The sequence below is a fragment of the Electrophorus electricus genome, chromosome 25 (genome assembly GCF_013358815.1).
Source record: "Electrophorus electricus isolate fEleEle1 chromosome 25, fEleEle1.pri, whole genome shotgun sequence".
In the NCBI taxonomy this organism is placed as follows: domain Eukaryota; kingdom Metazoa; phylum Chordata; class Actinopteri; order Gymnotiformes; family Gymnotidae; genus Electrophorus; species Electrophorus electricus.
The window spans coordinates 3,292,842-3,316,866 of NC_049559.1; the positions used below are offsets into that span (position 1 = coordinate 3,292,842).

At 41.4% G+C, this 24,025-nt stretch overlaps 1 protein-coding gene across 2 annotated transcripts; it reads right to left on the reverse strand.

Annotated features, from left to right (window-relative positions):
* Window positions 1-5,790: 5,790 nt before the first annotated feature.
* lypd6b (LY6/PLAUR domain containing 6B) lies at window positions 5,791-23,754 on the reverse strand. Of its 2 annotated transcripts, none has more exons than XM_027010052.2 (5): window positions 23,683-23,754; window positions 7,652-7,785; window positions 7,313-7,411; window positions 6,882-7,012; window positions 5,791-6,737 (listed from the first exon to the last, which is right to left on the reverse strand). In XM_027010052.2, the coding sequence occupies exons 2-5, from the start codon at window positions 7,755-7,757 to the stop codon at window positions 6,561-6,563; spliced, it is 513 nt and encodes a 170-aa protein (XP_026865853.1). In that variant the 5' UTR covers window positions 7,758-7,785; window positions 23,683-23,754; the 3' UTR covers window positions 5,791-6,560. The 2 variants fall into 2 exon arrangements, with proteins under 2 accessions (XP_026865853.1, XP_035378879.1); XM_035522986.1 differs by lacking the exon at window positions 23,683-23,754 and adding an exon at window positions 19,032-19,086.
* Between the last annotated feature and the right edge of the window lie 271 nt (window positions 23,755-24,025).

Here is a 24,025-nt window from a genome sequence, read left to right on the forward strand (position 1 = left end):
AAGTAAAGTGATGACAAACATACTAAGAAAGAAACAAGACTAAGAGTGTGAGGTTGACATTCCTCGTCTCAGCTAGAACAGGCCAGCGCACAGCCAGCAGCCTGCCTGTGCATGCATTGACCCATGGCAGGACGCCAAGTGTATTAAGCAGGGATTCACATGGCATCGCACACAATTTAGCCCATCAAACACCCATCAAATGATAGCATTGGGTTTCTGCAGTCATTCTGCATTGTCTCAGCGATCCATAAAAGCAAGTATATGAATCAGAGTCATTTGATCTTTGGTGGGCGGAGCCTCTCAAACCTGGCGATAAACTGTTTATATATCATGGACCCTCAGGTGGAAAGAGAAACTTATTTAACAGAATTTACATGAGCTATAGGTTGTTAAATGTATCTTGTTTTTTAGGTGTAGCCTTTTTACTTGTAGCCTTTTGATGACAAAATATATGCATAAGGAGAAAAGAAACGTTCTATGTCCTTAACTTAAAGAAAGACACAATTTAAGATTAAATGCATTTCTTATTTTTTACTGTATTTACTGTATTTGGCTATGAGTATGAGCATCTGCTTACTGAAACAATGTCCTGAGTGTAACAATGACCCAAGATAACCTTTAAGACTTTGTCATACCTGGTTACATTTCTACGAGGCAAATTTTCATTCCTCTCTTGGCATGCTGTTAAAAACAGAAATACAGACAGGTCATATGTCAGACAGTCCAAAAACATGGAGGTTAGGTTCATTGGTTACTAAATTGTCCTGTGGGTGTGTGTGTGTGTGTGTGTGTGTGATATATATATATATAGATATAGATATAGATATAGATATATAAAATGTGTACATGCATGTCCAGCGATGGATGGTTCGCTGCCCTGGTTTTAATCCCCTCCTCCACCCAGGGGGCTTGTGGTTTCTGATTGAGAGTACGCTGTGCGCAAATTGGCTGCCGCTTCTCATCAGGTGTGTGTGTGTAAAAAAAAAAAAAGAAGAAAAAAAAAGCATCATGTGTAAAGCCACCTTGAGTTTGAGAAAGGCACTATATAAATGATAAATAATAATAATAATAATAATAATACTATGGCGCAAATGCTGAGCACACGTCACACATCATGAGCAAGCTGTAGGAAACAACATGCTTAGGTTCCGACACACTCATGGCTGCTTCATGCTATTTGCTCCAGGAGGGCGCTGAAGCACCTGGACCCTTACGGCACCGCTCACTCTGTGGACAAGCCCTGCATGCAGGGGCTACCAGCTCACGGCTGATTGCACTGATTTCACAGAGTTACGGTGGCCTCAGGGGTTCAATTCATCCATTAACACTAGTGTCTTTAGGCACTGTATGGTACTGCTCAGATTGGTTAGTCTTTCCGCCTGAAGGAAGCATGCTGTCATGTCCACCTGTGATCTGGACTTGTGTCTCTGTCCATTATGTGTCAATCATCCCTTCAATGTCTTTTTCCTCTTCCTCATTACTCCAAAATCTTTACTCTGTTTCTATCTTCAGTCCTACACCAAAAATTTACTGGAGGCTATTTGTGATTTGCCACTTGATGAACAATTAACAATTGATGATACAATTATAAACAATGATCGATCTTTCAAAAAAAAAGGCCAGTGTTGATCATTATTATTTTAATGACAGGAAAATAATCCATGTCAGATTATAACCTTTCAAGGAGATAAAGGTTTCAACCACTTTAAACTGAATGAAGCCTTGTTATTGCTGCCTATTTAGTGAGAAACGGCTTTGACAGGTCCACATTTATACTCCCTCGTTTAGTTCTGATTACACTTCTCACCCTATAAAGAGCCCCAGATAATAGTGTAATGGGTAGCTGTGGCCACAGTTAAGGTGTCATTGAAAGATTCCTTGCATCCATAAGGAGGTGTGAGATCCCAGCACTTCCTCTTTCCCCAGAGGTAACTCATGGTGTGAGGTGTGGTGAAAGATCACAGAGCTCGTTGGACATGCATGACCCTCTTCTTTGAGCTTCCTTCATGTTTACACAGCACCACAGGGGTGCTACCCTGACTCAGAGCTCCGACCCAGACCGGCTCCATTTGCAAATGCCTGCAGGACTCGAAGGTCTTGAAGGTGGGTCAGAGAGGCTCGAACCTCCCTGGTGGACCTCTTTGGGGTCTTTGATGACCCTCGATGAGTGTAACATATGTTGGACTATAAGCCATCACCTGCCACTCAGACGGACAGCAAAGGCATGAAAGGTTTTTTTGATGGAAAAGAAAAAACTTTGAGGACCAACGTATGAAAGCCATGTTACTGACAAATTCCAAACAGTGTGCATCAATGCCAGCTGAGTGCTAATGCTGTAATGTGGCCATGTAAACATACCTGTTATACAGGTATTGTACATTTTAAGGTGTTGCTTGAAAAAAGCAGCAATGACAGAATTTTTTTTTAGTGGTAGTAGCTGCAGCAGGAATGCAGAAACCCATAACCAGACAGTTGCAGACGCACCAGTTAGAGACTTACATGGCATATACTGTCACTGAATATGCGGTCAGTGCTTTCTTGAGTGCAACAATGTTAGCAAAGCTGTGATGAAAAGAGTGACATAAGGAGAGACATTTAGGGTCAGGTGTTCTTTATCCATAACCATGTCAAAGTGTCATCAACCACAGTTCTCTTTTAAATGTGAAATGGACTAACTTCAAGAGAGTTAAAACCAATCTGCACCCATTCATTCATTTTTGCTGCCCAGAGCCGTAAATGGAGAGGGTTCCTGCCAGCCACTCCCTTTTCAATCCATCAGGTGAGTCTCCCAGTCATTAGTGTATTTGTCATTCCGTTACTAAGAGCCGGTGAGAGAGGCGGGGCTGCTTTGAGGACAGGCTTAGCCACGACTCAGAGGTCCTCGTAGCAGAACAAAGCGGCTGGATCTTTCCGAAATGCTGCACGCAGCCAATTAGCATAGTGAACTCTGCCCCCTTAGTGGAATGTTGAGCTCCACTTGCTGTCACACAGCAAACACGAATATACAAATGTAGCCGGGGCAACACATTTTGATTATGGAGCTGACAAGATCTAATTATTGAATAAGGTTGAAACAGAGGTTGTGGTCAGGGCTGAAAGAGAATTAGACTGAAAGGCACCACTTTATGTTCAGCATGGTATATTGGTTTAAATCACAGCCTGTCGGGAAACATGGAAGAACAGAACGGGCCACTGAACCGCACACACACTGCTACCTCTCTGTTTGTTTTTAGGGAGGAATGACTAAAGCATTTTGAGCTACCAGGTCTATCAAACTAACACAGCATGGAACCAACCACAAAGGGTCACTGGTCACACTATATTGTGGCAGCTTACAGAAGTATTGTACCAAAATATACAACATAACAAGGATACAAAAAAATAACATATAAATATATAAATAAACATATTTAATTTAAATTTTAAAAAATCATCTGGATCAATCAGGAACAGGATCAGCTGTTTTCTTTGTTTGCATTAATTTCTACCCAACATGTAAAATCACAAGAATATGGTTTCCTTTGGAGATTGCAGTTTCCACTGCTGTCATATAGACACAAGAGGAAAGTTTGCAGTGGTCAGATGATTGATCAGAGTCACAGAATCTCTGGGCTTTGGCTACGTGGTGGATGTGGAATGCAGCTCATAGCTCAGTGTGAACAAGCATCACTCACTTCCTCTACAGAGTGGAAGTCCATTATGGAGAATGCCTTCTGTAGTCAAGGCACCATCGACTTCAATGAATCTTAAATATGCTTGGCGCCACCATAGAAATGAATAGCAATGTCTTGAAAAGATAGCTTTGTAGGGTAGTGAATGTCATTGTTTTACATCATAATCTAATAATTCTTTAATTCAATCAAATGGATCCTGATAGAAATTGTATCCTGATATCAATTGTATCAATATAAGAATAATAAAAGGAGTAGGTATTATGTCATAGTGGAGGTTTCACATGATTACAAGATTTGAGATAGTCTAACAATTCAAATTTCTAGTTAATATGTAACATTATTGTATAACACACGAGTGATGCATAATATGTGCTTTGAACATGAGAAGTCATTAGTTTTAACAGTGCTAAACAAATCTCATTGTTATAACTACCTTTCTGTAAAATTGTTTGGCATAGCCTAGCCTATGTAAGGAAAGCCATGTGGCCCATTGTGTGTTACTAGCAAAGGGACAGATTATACATTTGGTTCTGGTCTCAAAGATTTGTCATGCTTCCTTGTTGAAGCAAAATACCAGGGCGAGGCAGGCTGTGATCTGCAGGCAGGTGCCTCAGTGCGGATAAGCATGTGTGTGTGTGTGTGTGTGTGTGTGGGGGGGGGGGGTCCAGAATGAGGTCAAACAGCAGCAGCCTCTGCGAGAGTGACGATGACTCGGACAAGGCCTGCGGGTGACAGACTACAGCCCCACGCCCAATAGAAGCAGAACAAAGATCCAGCACCCCCCACCCCCCCACACACACACACTCTTTTGTTACAAGGACTGTTCCACTCAGGCAGCCAGACAGTAACACAAATGCCCACAGACTCTTTAATACTGAATGCTCACTTAAAAAAAAAAAAAAAAAAGACAACATCTAATCCACACACAAACACCATCAGTCAACAAAAGCTACCTTGAAACATGTAGACCAATTTAATTTCCTCCTGAAACTACTGTAGAAGGAAAAACCATATGTCATGTTTAGTCAGACAAACCCCCATCCCCATTGTCTAGACAGAACATTTACAAATGGACCTGACTTTGTGCGCCATGCCAACTGTCCTTTGGGACACTTAATGTGGTGAGTGTTTTGCCTAGAAGATGACTTTTCCCTGGTCTCAGAACTGCTCTTCCCAATATAAGGGACATTTTCTGGACAAAACATTCACCACATTATGGAGATTCCCAAAGGACTGCTGTTAGCATGGTACTTACATTATAAATGACATGAAACCAACAAAAATGTTTCAAAACAAAAATCTGATGTTTTAAAAGAGGGCTGAAATAATGATAAATTCAGGTGGGGCTGAAACAGGCTGGTCTAAGAAAAGTAATACCAAATTATGAAAACAATAAAAATCATATGATTGCTAAATGTAGGAGAAATACATTATGGAAACTCAGGGTATTGAAGTCTAACCTTACCAATTAATACATGTATTTGATTGTATTTATAAAAGTATAAAAAGTTGAATTCAGTGCTCTACTTCCAGCCTCCTCTTTCAGCATCCTGTAATTGTAGTGAATGCCATGAGCTTCAGCTGGTCAGGAGAGGTCCAATACACCCACCATGCCCACATTTATTAAAAACATTCCTCAGCTGATTGTACGCTATACCGCAGTTTTCATTTTCTGAATGAATCTGTTATGTTTGGCAACCCTCTATCAAACGGTCACAGCAATTTTATTCACAGACTCTGAAACTGAACATGAGGTACTTTATGACATTCTCTAAATCCTCTGGGAACGGAATTATTTTAATCGAAACTTTCCAAAGAAATGAATGATATTATATGCAAGTTATATACACAGAGTAATTTGTATTGGAGGTAAAGCCCTGCTGCTTGGATCTAAATACCATGTATGAAAGCTTCACCACAGAAATTATGCAAGGAAATGAAGTAATAATATTAAATAATAATAATAATAATAATATGTTCATTATCTCAATAGATATCAGTATATCATATAATATTCTTATAATTAAAGATGGAGCCATCGTGTTCTTAAAACTGTATTTATTTCATTATTTAAAAATACAGACATTCATTAAATTAATGTTTTGTTACTGTTTCATATTACTGGTAAAAAAAAAATGCAGACATTCAGTGCACAATGAAAGTTAAATATCAATCTAACTTGATTATTTCTGTTGTACCTTTGAAGTAGACTGTTATCAATAAATGCTAAAAACATCTATTGACATATAGACAGAGAGGCTGCTTTCAGTCAGTATGTGAAGCTGCCCAACTCCTTCCACACCCCTCACACCCGGTCTCTTCTGGCTGCATTGCTTCTAAAGCTATGATGACATGCTCAGTGTCTTCGTGCTGTAGTGCTTGGACTGTTTGGGGCTCTGGGCATAGATGACGCCATTTCATCCTCCCAGGAACCCTTAGTCCAGGATGTGGGCTTCAGTATGGCTGATACAAACCCAATGAAGCATTACTGAGGGGAATCACTCCCCTCACAGCTAAATAATTCGCTTCCTTTCTTCTGTTCTGTTTAGCTTGTCATTGGCAAGGAGTTGTCATTGGCAAAGTTCGCCATTCCACTGACAAAGTCTCATTGATTTCTTGGTTTGGACCCCAGCGTCCATTTTCAGAACTGTCAGGTCAGTGAGACCGCCTCTCTTTTCCCACCAGCTGCCGCTATTGGTCCGACCCAAAGCCGCATGACGATTCTGCTGTCTCCTTGACAGAGTTTGTCCTCATGAGCAGCTTGACAAGCTCTCCACTGTCAGCACTGCCTTTATACCAACCTGGGAGCTCTGTCCATGGTAAGGACCCTCTGCAAGGGGCTAGAAGCCCCACTTCACTAGGTGTAGTATGTGCAGGTCCTTACGGTCACTGGCATAAGACTAATAGTGCTGTGAGACCTGAAACGATGAGGAGCATATAATTCCATCTGCCACCACCCAGAGCAGCAGAGCCGTAGGCCTGACTCCACACAAACACCGCGTTGGTGTGATTAGTGGGGAGCTCGACATTACACGCCATACCTTCACAGCATGAAACACACTCCTGACAGAGAATGAGAGACAAAGACACATAAGCCAACAATGATTATAAAGTAGAGACTTCATATCTGCACGTGCGTGTGAGTGTGTGAGAATGCATGTTTGTGTGTGCGAGAATGCACGTTTGTGTGTGTGTGACTTAACTCACTGTGTGATGTGTGTTTCCGTGATGCCGGCAGCCTGATGTATTGCAGTCCTCCAACGTTGCACACCTTTTACTCACAAACTTGGTTTTTCCATGATGCCCAAAGTGGTGTATTGTCATACAGTACTTTGTATCTGTAGGAAATGCAGTACAGAAACTTATATATAAACATAAATGCAATACTCAGTGTCTGAATCTGTGTTGTGAATGTACAAACATCTAAAGGAAAAAAGAAAGCCTGGAAAGTTCACAGATTATAAAATACAGCTCAAATTTCACAAACAAATGAGCACTAAATGTGAGACTCACTGGCAGATGAGTGTTTCTTCATTACACACCTGAGCTCTTTGTAGATGTGCCGTGTGGACCAGCAGGGACAGTGACTGCACTGTGGGGAATGTGATTTGTCCTGTATGATGTAGGGGGTCACTTACTCTGTGGACACCACTTGTCTTCAGCCCAGCGATTGCAGCTGTAGTTGTCCGAGGCCTGCTCGCACGTGAAGCACTTGAAGCTTCTGGGATATGGAGTCGCTGCACAGACATGTTGTGTGTGTGTGTTGGAGAAACATTAGTGTCTCTCCAGACACAGGTTAGACCATGCCGGGGCACGGTGTAAAAGCAAAGAAAATACTACCGCCCACGTATAGTTTACATGGTGTTAATGGCTAATGGTAAAGACTTAATATTCAAACATTACAGTGTGCAAGCTTATTTGAAACTAAATTAGACTGACATAACTTCTGTGTCCAAAAGACAATGACACCCACTCACCACCCTGCGGAGGCCTGATATTGTAGAAGTTTATGCTGTCGCTTCTGACCGCAGCAGAAAGCAGGCTGCAGGTGACAAGGAGAGACACAGCTGTGGCTATAGCCATGCTTGGGAAGGCTACTGAGGGGCCACCTCTGAAAAGATGAAAAACAGGTAAAGACAAAAAAACACTGTCTTCCAGTGCCTGACATTCACAAGCTGTTTAATGCTTTCCACATGCTGATTCAGGCAAAAAGCTCACACGGCAGTAAAAATCTCCATTTAGGTAAAAAGCCCTTTAATGGATAAACTGGGCATCACTCAAGTCCACAGTGGGATCAGCAACATGACCCTTTCAAAGCCTGAGAAACGGCTGTTTGGCCTAATCTAGGCATCCTAGGGTTCAGCAGAAAGCACAGCGCTGATTCAATGGGATCAGAAGATACAAAAGGTCCCAAAACAAAATGCTTAATTGAAATGAAAGACACACTAGATGTCAAACAAAAAGTTTGCCCCAAATGATCATCAAGCGTGCCCTTTGGGCAAAAGATGACCATATGCACACTTGATGCCACTTCTAATTTAGGCTTTGAAAGCAACAGGTAACAGTTCACTTGCCTTGGTTGACAGCTCAGATAAGCTGCAACATGTACATCAAACTAGAAAGGGAAACAAAAAATGGCTTAAGGCTAAGAAAAGGTCACTTTGTTTTTTTGAAAAATTTAGAGAAAGGTCAAAAAGTGCCTCTGAATATGATCACAGTAGTATACGCTTTTTGATGTTTTTATCTGAGCACCATTTAGAGTTTAGGAATGATTCCTTGGTTTGGCCTGACCGAGACAGAGATGGAAAGAGTGCTTCTTTACTATTAATTTAACCTATTCGTGGCTACAAAGCAGAAACTCCCCTAATTTTTACTACTGTGTAAGAAATTGCAGCACTGATTCACATATAAGCACTTCTGCACTCTCAGTCAGGTTTGTACCTCTTGGTTTTCTTGAAATATCAAAATATAACAGGCAAAATGAAACTGAGTGACAGAAATCAAGACAGAACTACAGCTATTAGAATACGGATGGCAGAAGAATGACAAATGTATGCAAATAAATCCACTGAGTGACTGAAGCAAACGTAGCACTGCACCATCGTATTAGGTGGTCCGCGTTTGGAATTCTGTTTAACATTAATGCATCTGACCAGCAAATGCAGTAAGCAGAACGTCTCTTTTGTATATGAGTATATGAGTGATCTTTCCCCTGCTTCAGTTTAGAAAATTAGATGTGAATCCCATGTTTGTTCACCAGCATGCATTTCAGGGCTCAACACTGGAATAGCTCATAATTTTAGGCTACATTACCCTCTGTTGGTATTTAATTGGCCTCATCGTGGATCTCATCATATAATCCACATCTGTGCTGATGACGTCCATTCATACTCAGCGCTTAAGTCTAGTGAATTCACTGTTGAGACCATGTTTTGCTATTAACAGTGCCGTTGCCATGGATTACATCAGTCCTTTTGATTCCTGCTAGTTAAAATTAAATTTGCTGGGCAAACATTATGGTAAAACTGACCTGATAACATATCGTAAAAACATCAAGACTTCTGATTTTGTCGTGTTCAAATAAAGTGAAAAACCACACCGGCTCTACGAGGTTGTGTGAAAGTACACAAGGAAAAAGTCTCTAATCATCATGGGCATAAATAAACTCTTAAACAAACTCAAAGCTAAAAGCAGGCTCGCCCTGTGAGGAGGCGGATGTGTGCACGTGGGGGTGGAGGCTGGTCCTCGGCCTGTGGCGTCAGAGCCAAGACGGGCTCCTCCAGCCCTGCCCTCCACCTGCTCTCTGTGAGGAGCAGCGTGGCATGGCAAGCCCTGGGGCTAATAGTTAAGGCTGGAAACAGCAGCAGCGTGGAGAGGACTGCCACGCTATAATGCCCACTCACAGCCTGGCCCAAGGGAGAGCTCTGGGGAACCTGCTGCTCATACATATTGCTTTGCTATGGTCTGCAGTTTTGACTAAGCACACATGCCACATCTGAGCTCTCTCTGAGAACTTCTTTAAACAAGGCTGGTGTTTGCAGGACCAGCATGCTGTGAGAAGAGCAGTGCAACTCTCCCTAGATCTGTATTCAGTCAATCTTGTTTTGCCATTTCAAATCAAATGCATACAAATGCTGACCTTAGCATAAAAAGTAGGACACACATGTCTTGGACATGCACATCTTCGACATGCATGCCTTAAACATGCATGCCTTGGACACACTTGCCTCAGAGACGCATGCCTTATCCCTCAAAACGAGTGCTTCTGTGCAAACACAGAAGTGCGATTAAAATTGTCAGTGACAGCATTTGCTCGAGAGCCCTGACAAAGTAAACAGAGGCCACTTAGCCCCGACAGGACAGTGGGCCAGAGTGCTACTGAGAGCAGCGCAGAGCCACATGCTGAGACAGGCCCCTCTCACAGGCTCTTCGGCTGTCCTTCTACCGCACACAAGCTCTCAGAGGACACAAGCCAAGCTCAAGCATGTTAGAAGTGTGGCCTTTAAGCTGTGAAGAGGACCACGGCCATCGTAGAATGGCGTCATATAAAGCATTTACTGCATTAGTGTTTCTGAATACAAAAGAGACACCAGTAACAAAGGAAACCGGACACTGATGTTTCGAACATGGCTCTAATTGCTTTGTCAAGCTGGCACTGGAATTGAGCAGCATGTAAATTGGTCTGAGATGTGTTGTTGCCTGACAGGTTTGAAGGCTGAGTGGGAGACCTCTCCTCTGTATGCTGTAGAAACACTATGATCTTTGGTGAGGATCATTCCACTTCAGCTGCCCAGACTGACACCCGAATAATAGTCACTCTTCGTGGACGTGGTAAAACAAGGGCTTTACTGCTTATCTTTTTCTATGAGCATGTACAGTGTCAGTTCTTTGCAAAACAGGAAATATTTAAAAACAAAGCCTGCACTTCCAATGATAATACTTTACGAAAAAAAATAACCCTCCTTAAATGATGGAAATTAACAAGATTTGCTAGCTTTATAGCTCACATAAGCACACGAGCACTTTAAATGGAAATAAAGCCAAAAGTATAAACACTTCAAATCAGAAATATATCAATTTCCAGATCATGTGAAACAGAGCCTTACCTTAATGCAGTGGAATTAAATGTTCATGCAACAAGTGAAGTTTAAGTCTGACTCAGAGGATACAGCTCTTGGATAAGTAAGACAGCCTTGACTGAGATTTTCAAATGAAGGGGGGGGAAAAAAGGCTAAGAGCCAATTTCCCTTTTCAGCGTCTGCCCTGTAGGGCTGCAAAGGAATCAGTGACCCCACAACTTCCTGAGAATACAGGGTTTCCATTGGTTGACTGGACAGCTGAGGCATTTTGGGGGGAGCCTGGGACCACTGTGTCAATTCAGCAGGGATGTGTAAAGCCAGCATGTATGGCCTAGGTAATCATTCTCTCTCTCTCTCTCGTTTCGGTAGCTCTAAATGAATGTGGAGTAGAAGCAAAACTGAGTAAGCATATCTTCATATTACAACATACAAATCACATTCTATCACCAAAAGGTGCACAAGTGCACATCTACTAACACATTCAGATAAGCTGCTCTTTTATGCCCAAGAAATAATCAGCATGTTGCTACTGATTAGTACAAACAGAAATCCACTCTTCCAAACCAGGAGGTTAGCATTTTTCCCAGGATTCTGTCTGTGGTTCTGGAATCAGCAGACACTCCAGTTCCCTTGATGCGTGAGGAGAAGTGTCGCCAGGCTGACAGTTGCTTCCAAGCACGCACTGAGCAGGAGGGCAGACATTTTTGCGAGGTTTAACAGCTTCCAGCTCCGGAGAGTTCCGGAGGGGCTTGTTTGGAATGAGCACCTGACTGCACACTTCACATGCCATCTGGCTTCCATCAGCAGCACATTGCATGAAAGCACTAATGACTTGTTTTCATGCTGCTATGCTCTTTGTTAGTTTGGTTACTGATCTGTATGGCTGCCAACTCTGCATGCGAGCACACTTCCTGCTTTTTACACTAGCACGCTTGCTTTCTCATCATGATGGCAGCTCCTATCTTATCTGTTTCATTCCAGGTTATGTTAAAAGTGTTTTGTTCAACACACACTCCCTGTTGTAATTTAGGAAATCCGATGAGGTACAGCTGGAAGCAGCTTCCCAGGATGCTGAGCAGTGATGGCTTCTCTGTCCTTCAAGGTTCTCACAGTAAATATATGAACGTGCATCTCCAACCCATCTACAGTACACTCAAATGACCTTTATTGCTTCCTTGGAGGTTCCCACACATCTGACATGCTGATAAACTTGTCAATTGTGTGATCTGAATTACAGAATGATCCTAAGCATTTAAAAAGGACCATACCAAATGGTGAGGCATCTTTTAAAAAAATCAGTTTCCACATATAAATACTCCCCAGCTTCCTTCCAACCATCACTGCACAGTATTCCTGAACAGCCATTTACATTTTCACTGGGTGACATACTACATTCAAGCATGTCAGTCTTTTGAATTGTAAAAATGTGAAAGATAAAACAACTTTACTGAACATCAAACAGACCACATGCGAGTAATTGAAAGCTTTGGGATGCATCTTCCCTCAAAAAAATAAATAAATAAAAATGATGACTGAGGGCTTTTTTCTATGTCCATGGCTGAGAAAATGGCTCCCTGAACTCATTAATGACTGAATAGTCAAACTTGCCCTCCAATTGATATGCTTCGCCTGTGGGGGCCTTTCTGTCAACGCAGAAATGCACGCACACAGTCAACCTTCTCTCCTTCTTCCTTTGAAACAGGGCGGCATCAAAGAGGTATTCTCTCACAACACAAACTCTGCAGCTGAATATTAAATACCTGTCATGCTAATACAACAATGTAAGAGCAAGCACAAATGCAGATTTAAAAAACAAAAAAAACAAAAAAACAAAACAAAACAAATATATATCACTCATAACCACAATCACGGTGCCCTCGGCTCACACACATACATGCTCATGTGTGCTCGCGCACAAACATACATGCAGCACCTTTTCTGCTCCCAATCCCCTGATTATTGATTGTTCACACCCGTTTCTTGTTTGCCCTTTTGTTTCTGCTTTATTTAAAGCAGGGATGCTCATCCAGTGCTGTGCGTTGTTCCTTACTGCTGTGTGTACAGGATATCCTCAATGTTACCGCCACTCTGCTGTGTCTCATCACCCTGAGTTTTACTACTAGTGCTGTTGCGTTTGTTTGGCGCTTAACTAGCTCACCACTGTGCTTTCTCGGTTGTCTTAAAGACACTCCAAACTTGTACTTGCATCTCACACTCTCCCTGCACCTGTCACAAACTACTGTGACTAAAGTACCGAGCTTGGAATATTCTAGTAGGCTACAATGTTTCTCTAGCCTGGCCTGGACTACACATTTTGTGCTTTCCAAATCCATCATATGGAGTGAACTCATCAATTTTAACAATACTAACACTTTTAGCACTTTATAGGTTTACAATCAGTGTTGAATTAGGACAACAGAACCCCAGGAACATGACAGTGAACTAAATGTTTTGTATGATAGCACTCCACAATAACCAAACACAGAAGAAACAGAGAAAGAAAGAGAAGATGCCATTCTGATTAACTGCTGTTCTTGACTGGCATTATTTATAGAAGCCTATAAAATTACAGCACTTAATTTATTAACATAAGTCTGGCACTGAGGTTATAAAGCAGTAGCAAAATATCCCCCCCAAACCAGTCACAGTACAATTATTGGAAGCTGATGTGGCTGCGTTCACTCTCACTACTTTTTGCTGACAGAGTGAGACACTAGATCAGACCCACGCACTGCTTATGGTAGAACCCATTTACCCAAACAGTGTTGGCTCAGTAAAAAAAAAAAAAAAAAAAGGGAAAAAATTTGATGCAGATTAAAGGCCTTAACAAAATGCAATATAAATGTGACCACTTCAGGTTAGCAGTCACATAAGGTGCACTGAAACAGTGGGCATTCGCAAAAGACCACATTTCATCAGTGGAGAAAGTTCTAGTGATGGGATAACATTAATCGGCCCCTCCAGCTTGCTTCATCAGCTGTGACACAGGTAGCAGATTTACAACTTTGTTTTGATAGAACTCTGCTACTCTCCTTTGCTGAGACCAACATGGAAGATGCATTTTTCAAGTAGCCATGCACTCCATGAGCTGCTCACTGATGCATACAAACCTCAGGGACTTCACTGGGCATGTTTTACTACCTGACACGTTGAGCTATTTTTGGCTTTCTGTGGTCTTTGGTGAACAGAAAGATTCAAGCTGCATTTATGATGCCAACACAACACCAGATCATCACAGTTTCACCCTCTGGCATTGAGGTTCCTCTGGTGCCCATGCTAAGATGGATTTGTAGCTTTTGTTTTGTTTCTGTCTCTGCATGGTTGTTGCGTATACCTTCAACCAGCTTTATCCAGATCTAAAACACTGAAACACTGCTGATCACCCTTCTGCCCTTTTAAACAGAGCACAGCAAACATCTTAAAGAATATAGCTTATAAATGAATGACGACACACACTCCATATGAGGAAGTGAGGAGAGAATGCACCCACAGGGCGGCTGCTCGTATTTAGCAGCTCGGTAGATCGGTGCATCGGTCTGCATGGCACGCTTACTCCTCTAACCGCTTTGGCAGCCAGAGAGCCGATCAGTTAAACAGCATCAGATATAACAGACGAGCATGGGACCCTCAATTACACTTGTTATGGGAAGCCCCTATCAAGGGAGAGATGCACCAGATCACATTACTGTTTGCAATGACATTTAAATAAAATAAAAACAAAAAACAAAACAAAAACAAAGAGTTGTCACCAAGATCATCATCTCCCGGACTTGCCATTTTAAGGTAGGAAGATATGGATTAATGACTCACCATGCTTTAGCATGTGTGTAAATGTGTGTATTCACCATAGAATTTGCAAATCTTAAGTCTTTATAAACTTTAGCAATATAAAAGGACAGACAGAGACAGACAGACAGACAGACAGACAGACAGATATAAAGATATTGAGATGCCCTCTACTGTTCCTGATGAGCCTCCAAAAGAAATATGAATAAACCATGAAAACAATTTCTCATTTTTACAAAAAAGTTAAAATCTCAAAGTTTCTCAAAGGAATTCTTAGGCATTTGTGTGTGCTAGCCCTTATGAATCACAAATGTTTCAAGTCGTGCCTGCAGGTTCAGTGCCAACAGCTGATCTTATCACTTGATTCAGAGGAAAATCCAACAAAACTGTTGCCACCTGTTGTACTTAAACTACTGTATTTTTCCTTCTTGCTCTGTTAATGCTACCCACTCACCCACTGACCGAGAAGAGGTAGCAAGAGCTTAACAAACAAGCCAAGGACATAAAACCCACAGGTGCTCCTGGGATCTCTTTTACGACTCCTCTCCAAGGATGGCCATTCTCTCTCATTTATCAGCGTTGACCAAGTGAGGAGGTCTGAGGGTAGACGTTTAGGTTGTAAAGCACCAAGACCCCCCCAGGACAATCTGACAGGAATGAAAGAACATGCAAAGGGACTGTAAGAGCTATAGTAGTCTCCCTGTTGTGAAGGGCTTGGGGGCCTGTGTTGATGTTTGTCCTCCCATAGTCTGGACAGGACGAGAACCACAGCTGAGGACATAGATGAAGCTTTTGATACATACTTGCTGGAAGCCTTTGAATGCAGCTAAGGATGGTTAGGTGCAATTTAAGAGATGAATGCTGTACTGAAAACTCAGAGTTTCCATTCTCAAAGCAAATGGGAAAAAAAGGTTATTTCTCAAGTTAAGGTAATAGGCAGGTGAACTCATAAGTCAGAAAATATGTAAAGGACATTTCTAAAACAGATTTGTTGCAACCTATAAGTGTTCAGTTGACTTAATGTCAAGGTGTGTATTAATGTATAAATGGTTAACAATTTAACAAAATATTAAAAGATGAGTTTAGCTAACAGCAACCTAAAACATTCTAAAAGCTGTACTGAAACTAAAGAAAATGAAAGAATTTGTGTCAGCATGCCATGCATCATTTGGTTGACTGGAGAAATGCTGACGACTTACCTTCCTTCAGGCACTTGTGTTTAGAGCGTAAGGCCATCGTGAATTACGATCGTGAGAGCAACCCATCATAGATCATCTCTGATTGGATCAAGTAATTGTGTCATGGCTCAGAACAGAGTACAAATTGGCCTATGACACGGCTATTAAACCACAGCTCGAGTCATTGTACGCTTCCTCAGGATTTCTCAGGAAGTTAATTATTAATAGGCCAAAGTATAAAATGATCCACTTGATCTGGGGATCAAAAGGTAAAATCAAGGCTCCAAAAAACAAACAAACAAACAAAAACCACCAAAAAACCCAAAGCAACAATCACCCTTATCTGGAGCTGGACCTCAGCTCTCCAGAAACATTACGTGTGACCAGCAGTTAACAAGAGGAATCTAACACTTGAATTTGCATATCTAATGACAGTCAACTGCTTCAGAATGTGGCCATGCAGTACAGTCATCTCTACAGGCTTCTATACTCCTGGAAAGCTGATAGAAGAAGCAGTGTCACACTAAACCGGTGTTATTCAAAAGGAAGGAGTGAGATGAACACCACTGGCATCATCAAACAAGACCTGCTGTCATTTCCAGTGGTTTCTCATAGCAGACCTCCCAGAACATTGCACAAACTGCGTCAGCACTACATACAAGCAAGTTGCAACAAGGCCTCTGCAGTTCCTCCAGACTGGCTGTCATAAGTAATAATAAATCTGACATAAGTAAGGCAGCATTCTAGACTTTCCAAGGGACAAAATTCGACTGCCTGAAGCAAACTCCAAGTAGCAGAAGCCACAAAAGAGAGTGGGCTTGCTAACGAGCCCCGTCAATGCCAAGGGTTTAGTAGGGTTGGTCTTTTGCATACTTCCCTTCTTTCTGAGATGAAACACAAGCTCTGGCACACTAAAACCTATTGTCCTTTTCAGAGTTTAGGATAATAGACCTTTTTGATTTCTTCAATGTCAAACCACTTTAATAACTAGACCTGCATTTGCAGCCCTTTTGCTGGAAAATACATACTTTAAAATGCTTTGGCCAAAGCAGTGGAAACACTAAACTCACCAAGGGCTGGTTAACGAGCTAGTGAGCTGAATCATGCATGTGCTGGGAGCAGGAGACACTCCAGAAGGTGCTGTGTCAGGGAACTCTGAAGCTGAGACTAGAAGATCTACATGAATGTGCCCTGAACTGAATACTAAATGCTCTAGCACTGGCCAGCCTTTCGAAGGCATGACTGTTTCACACTCTACTGGATCATATTCCAAAGGATTTTTACAGCTTCAAAAAGATCAGATTTGATCAAAGGAATTTACAATATGACTGCATGTAACACACTGGTCAAGATGCAATGGAAAAACAGACCAACTGAGCTGAAATCTGGAGATAATGGCATAATGCGACTCAAACTGGCCTCTGTAACAAACCAGAAAAAGGGCTGACTTATCAGGAAGTGTTTAGGATCCCCTCCCATAACAACTTAAAAAGTATTATGTCAAAAAATATTTTTATAAAATTATATTAATTTCTCATTTATACCTGTTCCAGAGTTGTTTGCATAACATTTGTACAGATTAGCTCTCACTACATGAAACCTCAAATGGTGCTCCAGAGAACACATGGCTGTTTCTCCTAATTATATTTTCATAGATTATAAATGAAAACCTCTTCCTTTAAACTGAGGTCTTCACTCAACATTTATTCAGTGTAGGAGAATGCATTCACTGCTGGAAGGAGCTGAATGGGGAAAAAGGTTTTCAAATCCCATTGTATCAAACCCTGGCTGTCTATTGATTAAAAAACAAAACACAACACTTTCATTACTAGTTTTTTTTATATGGTATGACATAATTGTAACTATAATAACAGCACTGAAATGATGGTAACACATAATAGCTAGGAAACAGTCAGTGCAATTAGTTGGCTCCCCAGCCTAGATACTTCATCGCTTTCTTATGAGAAAGTAACCCTTCAGTGCCTGGCTCTCTCATTACATGAGGGTGAGAGACCAAGGTCTGTTTAATTGGCCAACTGATTACACACTATACAACCTCTAGTTACCCACCCCGTTCTCCATCAGCCTCTGAGAGGCCCTCCTGTTCACTGGCCTGTGGGTTCAGAGGGATCACGGTCCCAGAACAAAGCCTCTCTTTGTGCAGTTTGCCTGAGCAGGAAATAGAGATGAGTTTGTCCATTGCCTCCATGGTCTGGACGAGGCCACGGGAGAACCGTGGCTTAGGTATCACCAGCATCAGTTCTGAGGAGATGACGCCTGCCTTCACAATTCAAGATTCATTCAAAATGGGTTCTGCACAGCATATTCCTAAGTTTGTGCTTGGCATGAAAATAGTACCAATTCATTTTACTAACAGATCTGTCCTTGAAAAAGTAGTACCTTCAGCTACATCATGCACTACACTGAGTGTTTTTAGCATATTGCTATATACTATAATAGTGATATGTCTGTAGTAAAACATAGTAGTGAACCAGGAATGAATGTTGAAAGGCTAAGGTCTCACCTGCTGTTTTCAGCAACGTTATTCACAGTATGATGAGTCACTGCATGTGAGTGATGCTACTAGCGTGGAAGGCAGACTCACGACAATCATCTATCAGGCTATTCACAATCCAAAGTGTCAGTTCCCACACAGCACACAAGAAAAATGAATGTGATTTAATGGAGAGCTCATTGTGCACAACTAAGATATGCTTAAATTAGTCATTTACTGAACTAGGATTATACTTCGGATATTAAACTGTTCATGTACCATTTCACAGATGGACAGCACAAGGCATCTGAAAATATCAGGTGACAAAGGTACAAGTGGTGTCTTTTGCTAAGAGATGTTCTTTGTGTACGAAAAATGTTCTACTTAATACTTGTCTGCATTTTTCAGAAACATCAGGTGCCATTTATTCAGCATTCACACAATCACTCAGTGCCTGACTTATCTGTAAACTTTAAACTTTAAAATGTAATATGACAGTGTAAAAAGAGGCAACTTGCTATTATGCGCTGAAATAAAGGCTTAATTGGGTGTATAACTGGGTGGAATAGGGGTTTGATTATTTTCATTTACTCTGGAGTTGCCTGATCCTCTTCCAGGGATCTTGTGATGGTCTTTAATTAACTTGGCACAATGCTGTTTCTGGGAGCCTTAAGCACAAACCCGAAGTGGCCATTACCTCAGCCAGGGCTTTTGTCGATTCCGATTTAGGGCTGCACCGATCTAATCTCCTTAGATGATGAGAGATTGGGCTCTATCCCTTGTTAATTTAAGATTAAATAAAATCCCTTAGCTGTCTCACCTGGGATCAGGGCCAAGGTAATTCAGCCGAGATACCTGGACATCCCTCTCGTGTGGGCGAGTACAGTAACCCCTTATCCTTGCAGTCCACTCTCAGGTGTCGCAGGACAAGAGCCAGCAGTGTTGATTGTGCAATTGATGAGCGTCACATGCCTTTATCTGATAACCAAATGGCAGGGGTGGGGGGCTTAGTACGTGACAGAGGTGACAATAGGCTATCAACTTCAAATACTGCTTAACTTCTGAAATGAACAAATCATTTCTGAGTTAAAACTTCTCGACAGCATTCAAACAGACAGAATTAAAACTTTTAGGCAGCACGTTCCTTATTCAAAGGTGTCGAGACAATGACCGGATTTGCAATGTTAGTGGATTTCTAGCATCATCCTTTGCTATTGCCTCCAACTTGCAGTAAATACATGAGTAACTGTTCCACTACGTTTACACTATACTTACACAGCTGCCTGTCAGTGTTTCATTATACTGTTCAGCCCTGTACTGATATAATGACAATAAAGTTGAACTGAATTTAACTGAACTGAGTTCAATTGAACTGAATTATCACTGAAATATAGATACATGTTTGTACCAGAGCAAATCTGCAAAACTCCGATAGAGCGATAGAGCGAAATGAGACAACGAGGCCAGGCAACATTTTCACATTTACATAAGGCAAAGCGATGTGCTTCTTATCATCAACTGAAGTGACCTGCAATGTCTTTGGGCCATTTGTGATCCTGGTGGTGAGGGCTGTGGTCCCATATAATGACACCGTGGCACTCCTGTGATGGACAGGAGCCTTGGGTCAGCTCTTATCTCTTTGGTTGGCCATCCACAGTCACAGGTTATCACCTGCCCCCAGTGACCTGTGCACCAGCCTTGAACAAACACATTCATTCATAAAACAATTTTAAATACTCTTCCTACTAAATTTAATACACTAGTGACCTCTTTTTGAGTTATTTGAGTAACATGCTATCCAGTACATGCGACAGTCATGATAAAATCGCTATGATCAAGTACCAGATTTCAAAGTATAGTTGTAGGAAAATCTTAATGATTGTAAAATACAAACAATTACAACCTGTATAGTGAATCATCTCTTTCAGTGTGGAGAAAGGAAAATTTTTATAAAATGTTACTGTTAGAGGTCTTCTTTTATGAGCACGAGGAAACCGGAATGTGCACTTTAGGCCGAGAGGGCCCTAGCAGTGAAATATGGCACTTAAGCAGTATCCATCTCTGCTTTGAGCATGGAAGACAGCTGTGAAATATGGAGTTGTGTGGAAAAAAGAAGAGAAACCACTACATAACCCTTGTTGTTTTTGGTTTTCACAAACTCCAAAATGTTTTATATCACCACACTTATGCAACAACCTGAGCACACCAGATGTAGGCTCACAAGTCACCGCTAAACAGAAACGCTGCCCTAGGAAATGACCCAGTTCCATGGTCTAAATAATGTCCCTTCAAAACAATGATGTCATAGCATTTCAAAAGTAGGAGCCGTGGCTTCAGTATAATGATAGACTACATTCAGATCAGCTCAAATAGCTGAGGGACATGGGTATTGTTCAGGGCACCTCAAGGCATGGAGCAAACCTCTACTTAAAGAGAATCCAAACATCTATTTAGCAAAAGCTTTTGCACAGCATCCAAGCAGGCAGCAAGGGAAAGAACCCTAACAAAACTTGCGGGCTTCTCACTTCCAAAACGGAAAAAGGAAGATCCGCCATGAGATTTGCTACAATAAATCATGCCTTCTTCTATGAATGGCAGAGGCTTTGACACCAGTAATCATTTTTAAACTCTAATACTGGATAAAATAACATAACATAACAGCAGACCTACTCTGAATTTGCCTTTCTAGGCCATTGGCTCTATCTCAAAGCAGCACTTTCCACCGAAGATCCTGGTGGATCACTGCACTGAATATTTAAGTGTTTCTCGTTACCAGGATTTCAGCTAATAAAAAGAGCCTCACATGTTTAAAACGGGACCAACAGCTACTCTAGGACCGGGTTTGGTAAACACTCCCCCAGAGAATAGTGATGTTTCTATGGTGTATGGTGTTACTGCCGCTGTGTTTCTCTCTCCAGGGGCCTCCGTTTTCCAGACCACATCCACACAGAATTCCCTCTCTATCCATCTGTCTCCCTGGGTCTTTCATCAGCTGCATTTTTTCCCCAAACCAGCCTTCCAACATAATTATGCTGCTTTTTTGTAAGCAAGTGATAAAAAGTTAATTGGCACAACATGACCAGTCTTTACATTCCACAGCATTGGGCTCAAACTGACTTAAGTGTGCGGCAAAGGCAGTTAATGACCTCACTGGAGGGTGAAGTGTAAAATGAATGAAACAAGGATAAAAGCCTAGTCTTTTGGCACTGATCCAAATTTTTTTTATTAAGAATGTTGAGCAACATTGTTATTTTTGGTAAGAAAAGGGTCCATGGCCTTGTTCAGGGCTGATTAAACACAGTCTTACAAGCAAATGATAATTACCATTTAAGTAGTTGTGGAATTAACACAGATAAAAGCTCTAATTACATTATGTTGGCTTAGAGTAACTATGGACTTACTTTAAAGTGCTTAAATGGCATAGGTTTAGCTCAGAGCACACTCGTAATTCATTGCCGTCTTGCGCCCACTATAACTTTGTATATTTGAGGAGGCAATGCGAGTTGCACTTCACGTTATCAAGATACATGGCTCCTGACAGGGAAACCTGACTCTAGGGATGGCTCGGTGTGGGAGAGCCCACTCTGACAGGCTAATGGAAGCACCCTCATATCGGAGGCTCCCTAGCTCTGGCTATCTCTTCAAGCAGAGAGGGGGGAACTTCAAAGTGAACAAGGCCGCCTGTGATCTCCACCCGTGCTCCAACTGCATGGAGTGACTCCAGACTGACAGCTGGGGTAAGAGGAGAGGAGGCACTTTCCTTCCTTTCTCATGACACGGAAAGCAACTGATGGATGAAGACAGAGGCAAGAGGTAAAGACTGGACCAGGGAAGTAGCAAGATGGTTGATGTCAAAGTGATGAAAAGAGAAATAGCAATGGTGGTGATCTGTGGCAGCTGGAGAGGTATATGTAATACTGGTGTATTTAAGCTTGCCAGCTGTTGATATATATTGCTAGACCAATAATATTGGTATTCGTAATAATTAGCCTTCAGGTAATGCATCGTGTTTGTGGTTTTATGTATGCAATCATACACTGATATAAAAGAGCTGGGATTCCTTCAGTTTTTATTCAGATTCATTTCAGTTTTTGGAACACAGAAGAGGACACAAACATCCTAAAGTGAAGTAACTAAACAACAGAATCTTGAGTAACAACTAAAATTAAATATAATAATTCACTACTGTGTGTCAATAACCTTGTAACCTTAAAGGAAAGGTGTTTAATAACAAATCCTATTATAAGGCTAGCATGCTCTGATATTTATCAAACACATCATACAATTACACCTATAAGACAGGTAAACCTATTAAAAAGTTACCAGTAAGTATAGGAACAAGGTAGGTGTTTGAAATATAGTGACAGGTGAGTGTACATGTGGAGGACTGTTCAAATATAATGCTCTTGTGTTAACATTCTGAAAGAGAACACACCTATGAATGATTTGCATACTAAATCACTTCCTGGTACTTCCTGGTAAATATACAGCAAATTATGAAAAATTAGCTAACATTCCTTTCAGTTTGATGGACTGGCAAGTTGTGCATCTTCTTTCAGCAAGACACAAATAACACTATCCATTATTACAATAAACAAATGAAACAAAGTTATTAGAAATGATTATTAATATCATTAATAATACACATTTAAGATATGAAGTCTCAAAAGATAAATAATTTTATTATGTGACAAATTTCAGAAGGTTTTAGCCTTAGAAAAGTATCCGTTATAAGAGATATGTGACAAATACACAACCATTCCAATTTCAAATCTGGAAGGAACACCCCACTAAGCTATGAGACCATGTCCTCTTGGTCTTTAACAATTTCCATACGCATTGTGCACCTGTGCAACAGCTGCTTTAAAAACAAGTGTATTAGAACAAAACAGGGCAAACAGGGGACACTGCTATTTTTAACATCAGCTAACTCAAAACTTTAAGGCATTCAGTGGCAGGGGTCACTTAAAGGCCTCTCTTTTCGTGCGCACACCCACACACACACACACACACACAACCATATGGGACCCTACAACTGTCATACATGGCTCAGAAAGGTGGGGGTTGCCCTTCAATCAGGCAGCTGAATCTGCCATGTACTTTCTAAAACCTACTGAGTTACAGTAATGTTTGCTCTCTTTCGAAAAATCTCTCTAGTTTACTGCGTTTTCCCCCACTTGGTTAGGAAGCCAATTCGGATTCCTTTACACGCCCGACAACAGTCTCGCTTCATCACATCGATTGATCCACCGATAAGTACGATTACAAAAACTACAGCGAAATTTAGTTACTCTTCTAGTTGAGTTGCTGCTTACTCTTATTAAAAGGTAATGCACTTGCTTTATTATTACTTTCCTAGATTAAGAAATCATCGAATTTCGGGATAATATCGTAAAAAAAAAAGAGTCTAAAATGACATTTTCATCACGCAGCGTTATCACTGAAAGGCATAAAGTGTAAAGCATCCTTACCTCGGGAATGCGCGCGTCTGTTCGCCTGCTTTGATAACTCTCCCTTAGTGTAGAGATCAAACACATTCGGTAACCTACAGAACTTCTCGACACTTCCCAAATCAGCAGCGAGGCGGCTCACACACTCGCAGGCGTGGCTGAAGGGCAGGTAAAGTTCCCGGCCAACGGACGCTTTTCAAATAAAAAGCACACCGTTGTATGGCGTTGAATACCGAGCAAGCTATAACCTCGAAATAAGAGTTCTGTGTCACTTTGCGAACTTTGCTATCCAGTTTGCAGTTTGGATATAACGGTCTTGAATAAATTTGCTTATCATTTTGTCTCGGGATATTAGGCAAACTTC

Coding starts and splice junctions, on each gene's coding strand:
- lypd6b (XM_027010052.2), bottom strand. CDS start 7,757: ATGGCTATAGCCACAGCTGTGTCTCTCCTTGTCACCTGCAGCCTGCTT. Junction 7,412..7,651: donor TATCAGGCCTCCGCAGGGTG/GTGAGTGGGTGT, acceptor ATGTCTGTGCAG/CGACTCCATATCCCAGAAGC. Junction 6,738..6,881: donor ACGGAAACACACATCACACA/GTGAGTTAAGTC, acceptor ATTCTCTGTCAG/GAGTGTGTTTCATGCTGTGA.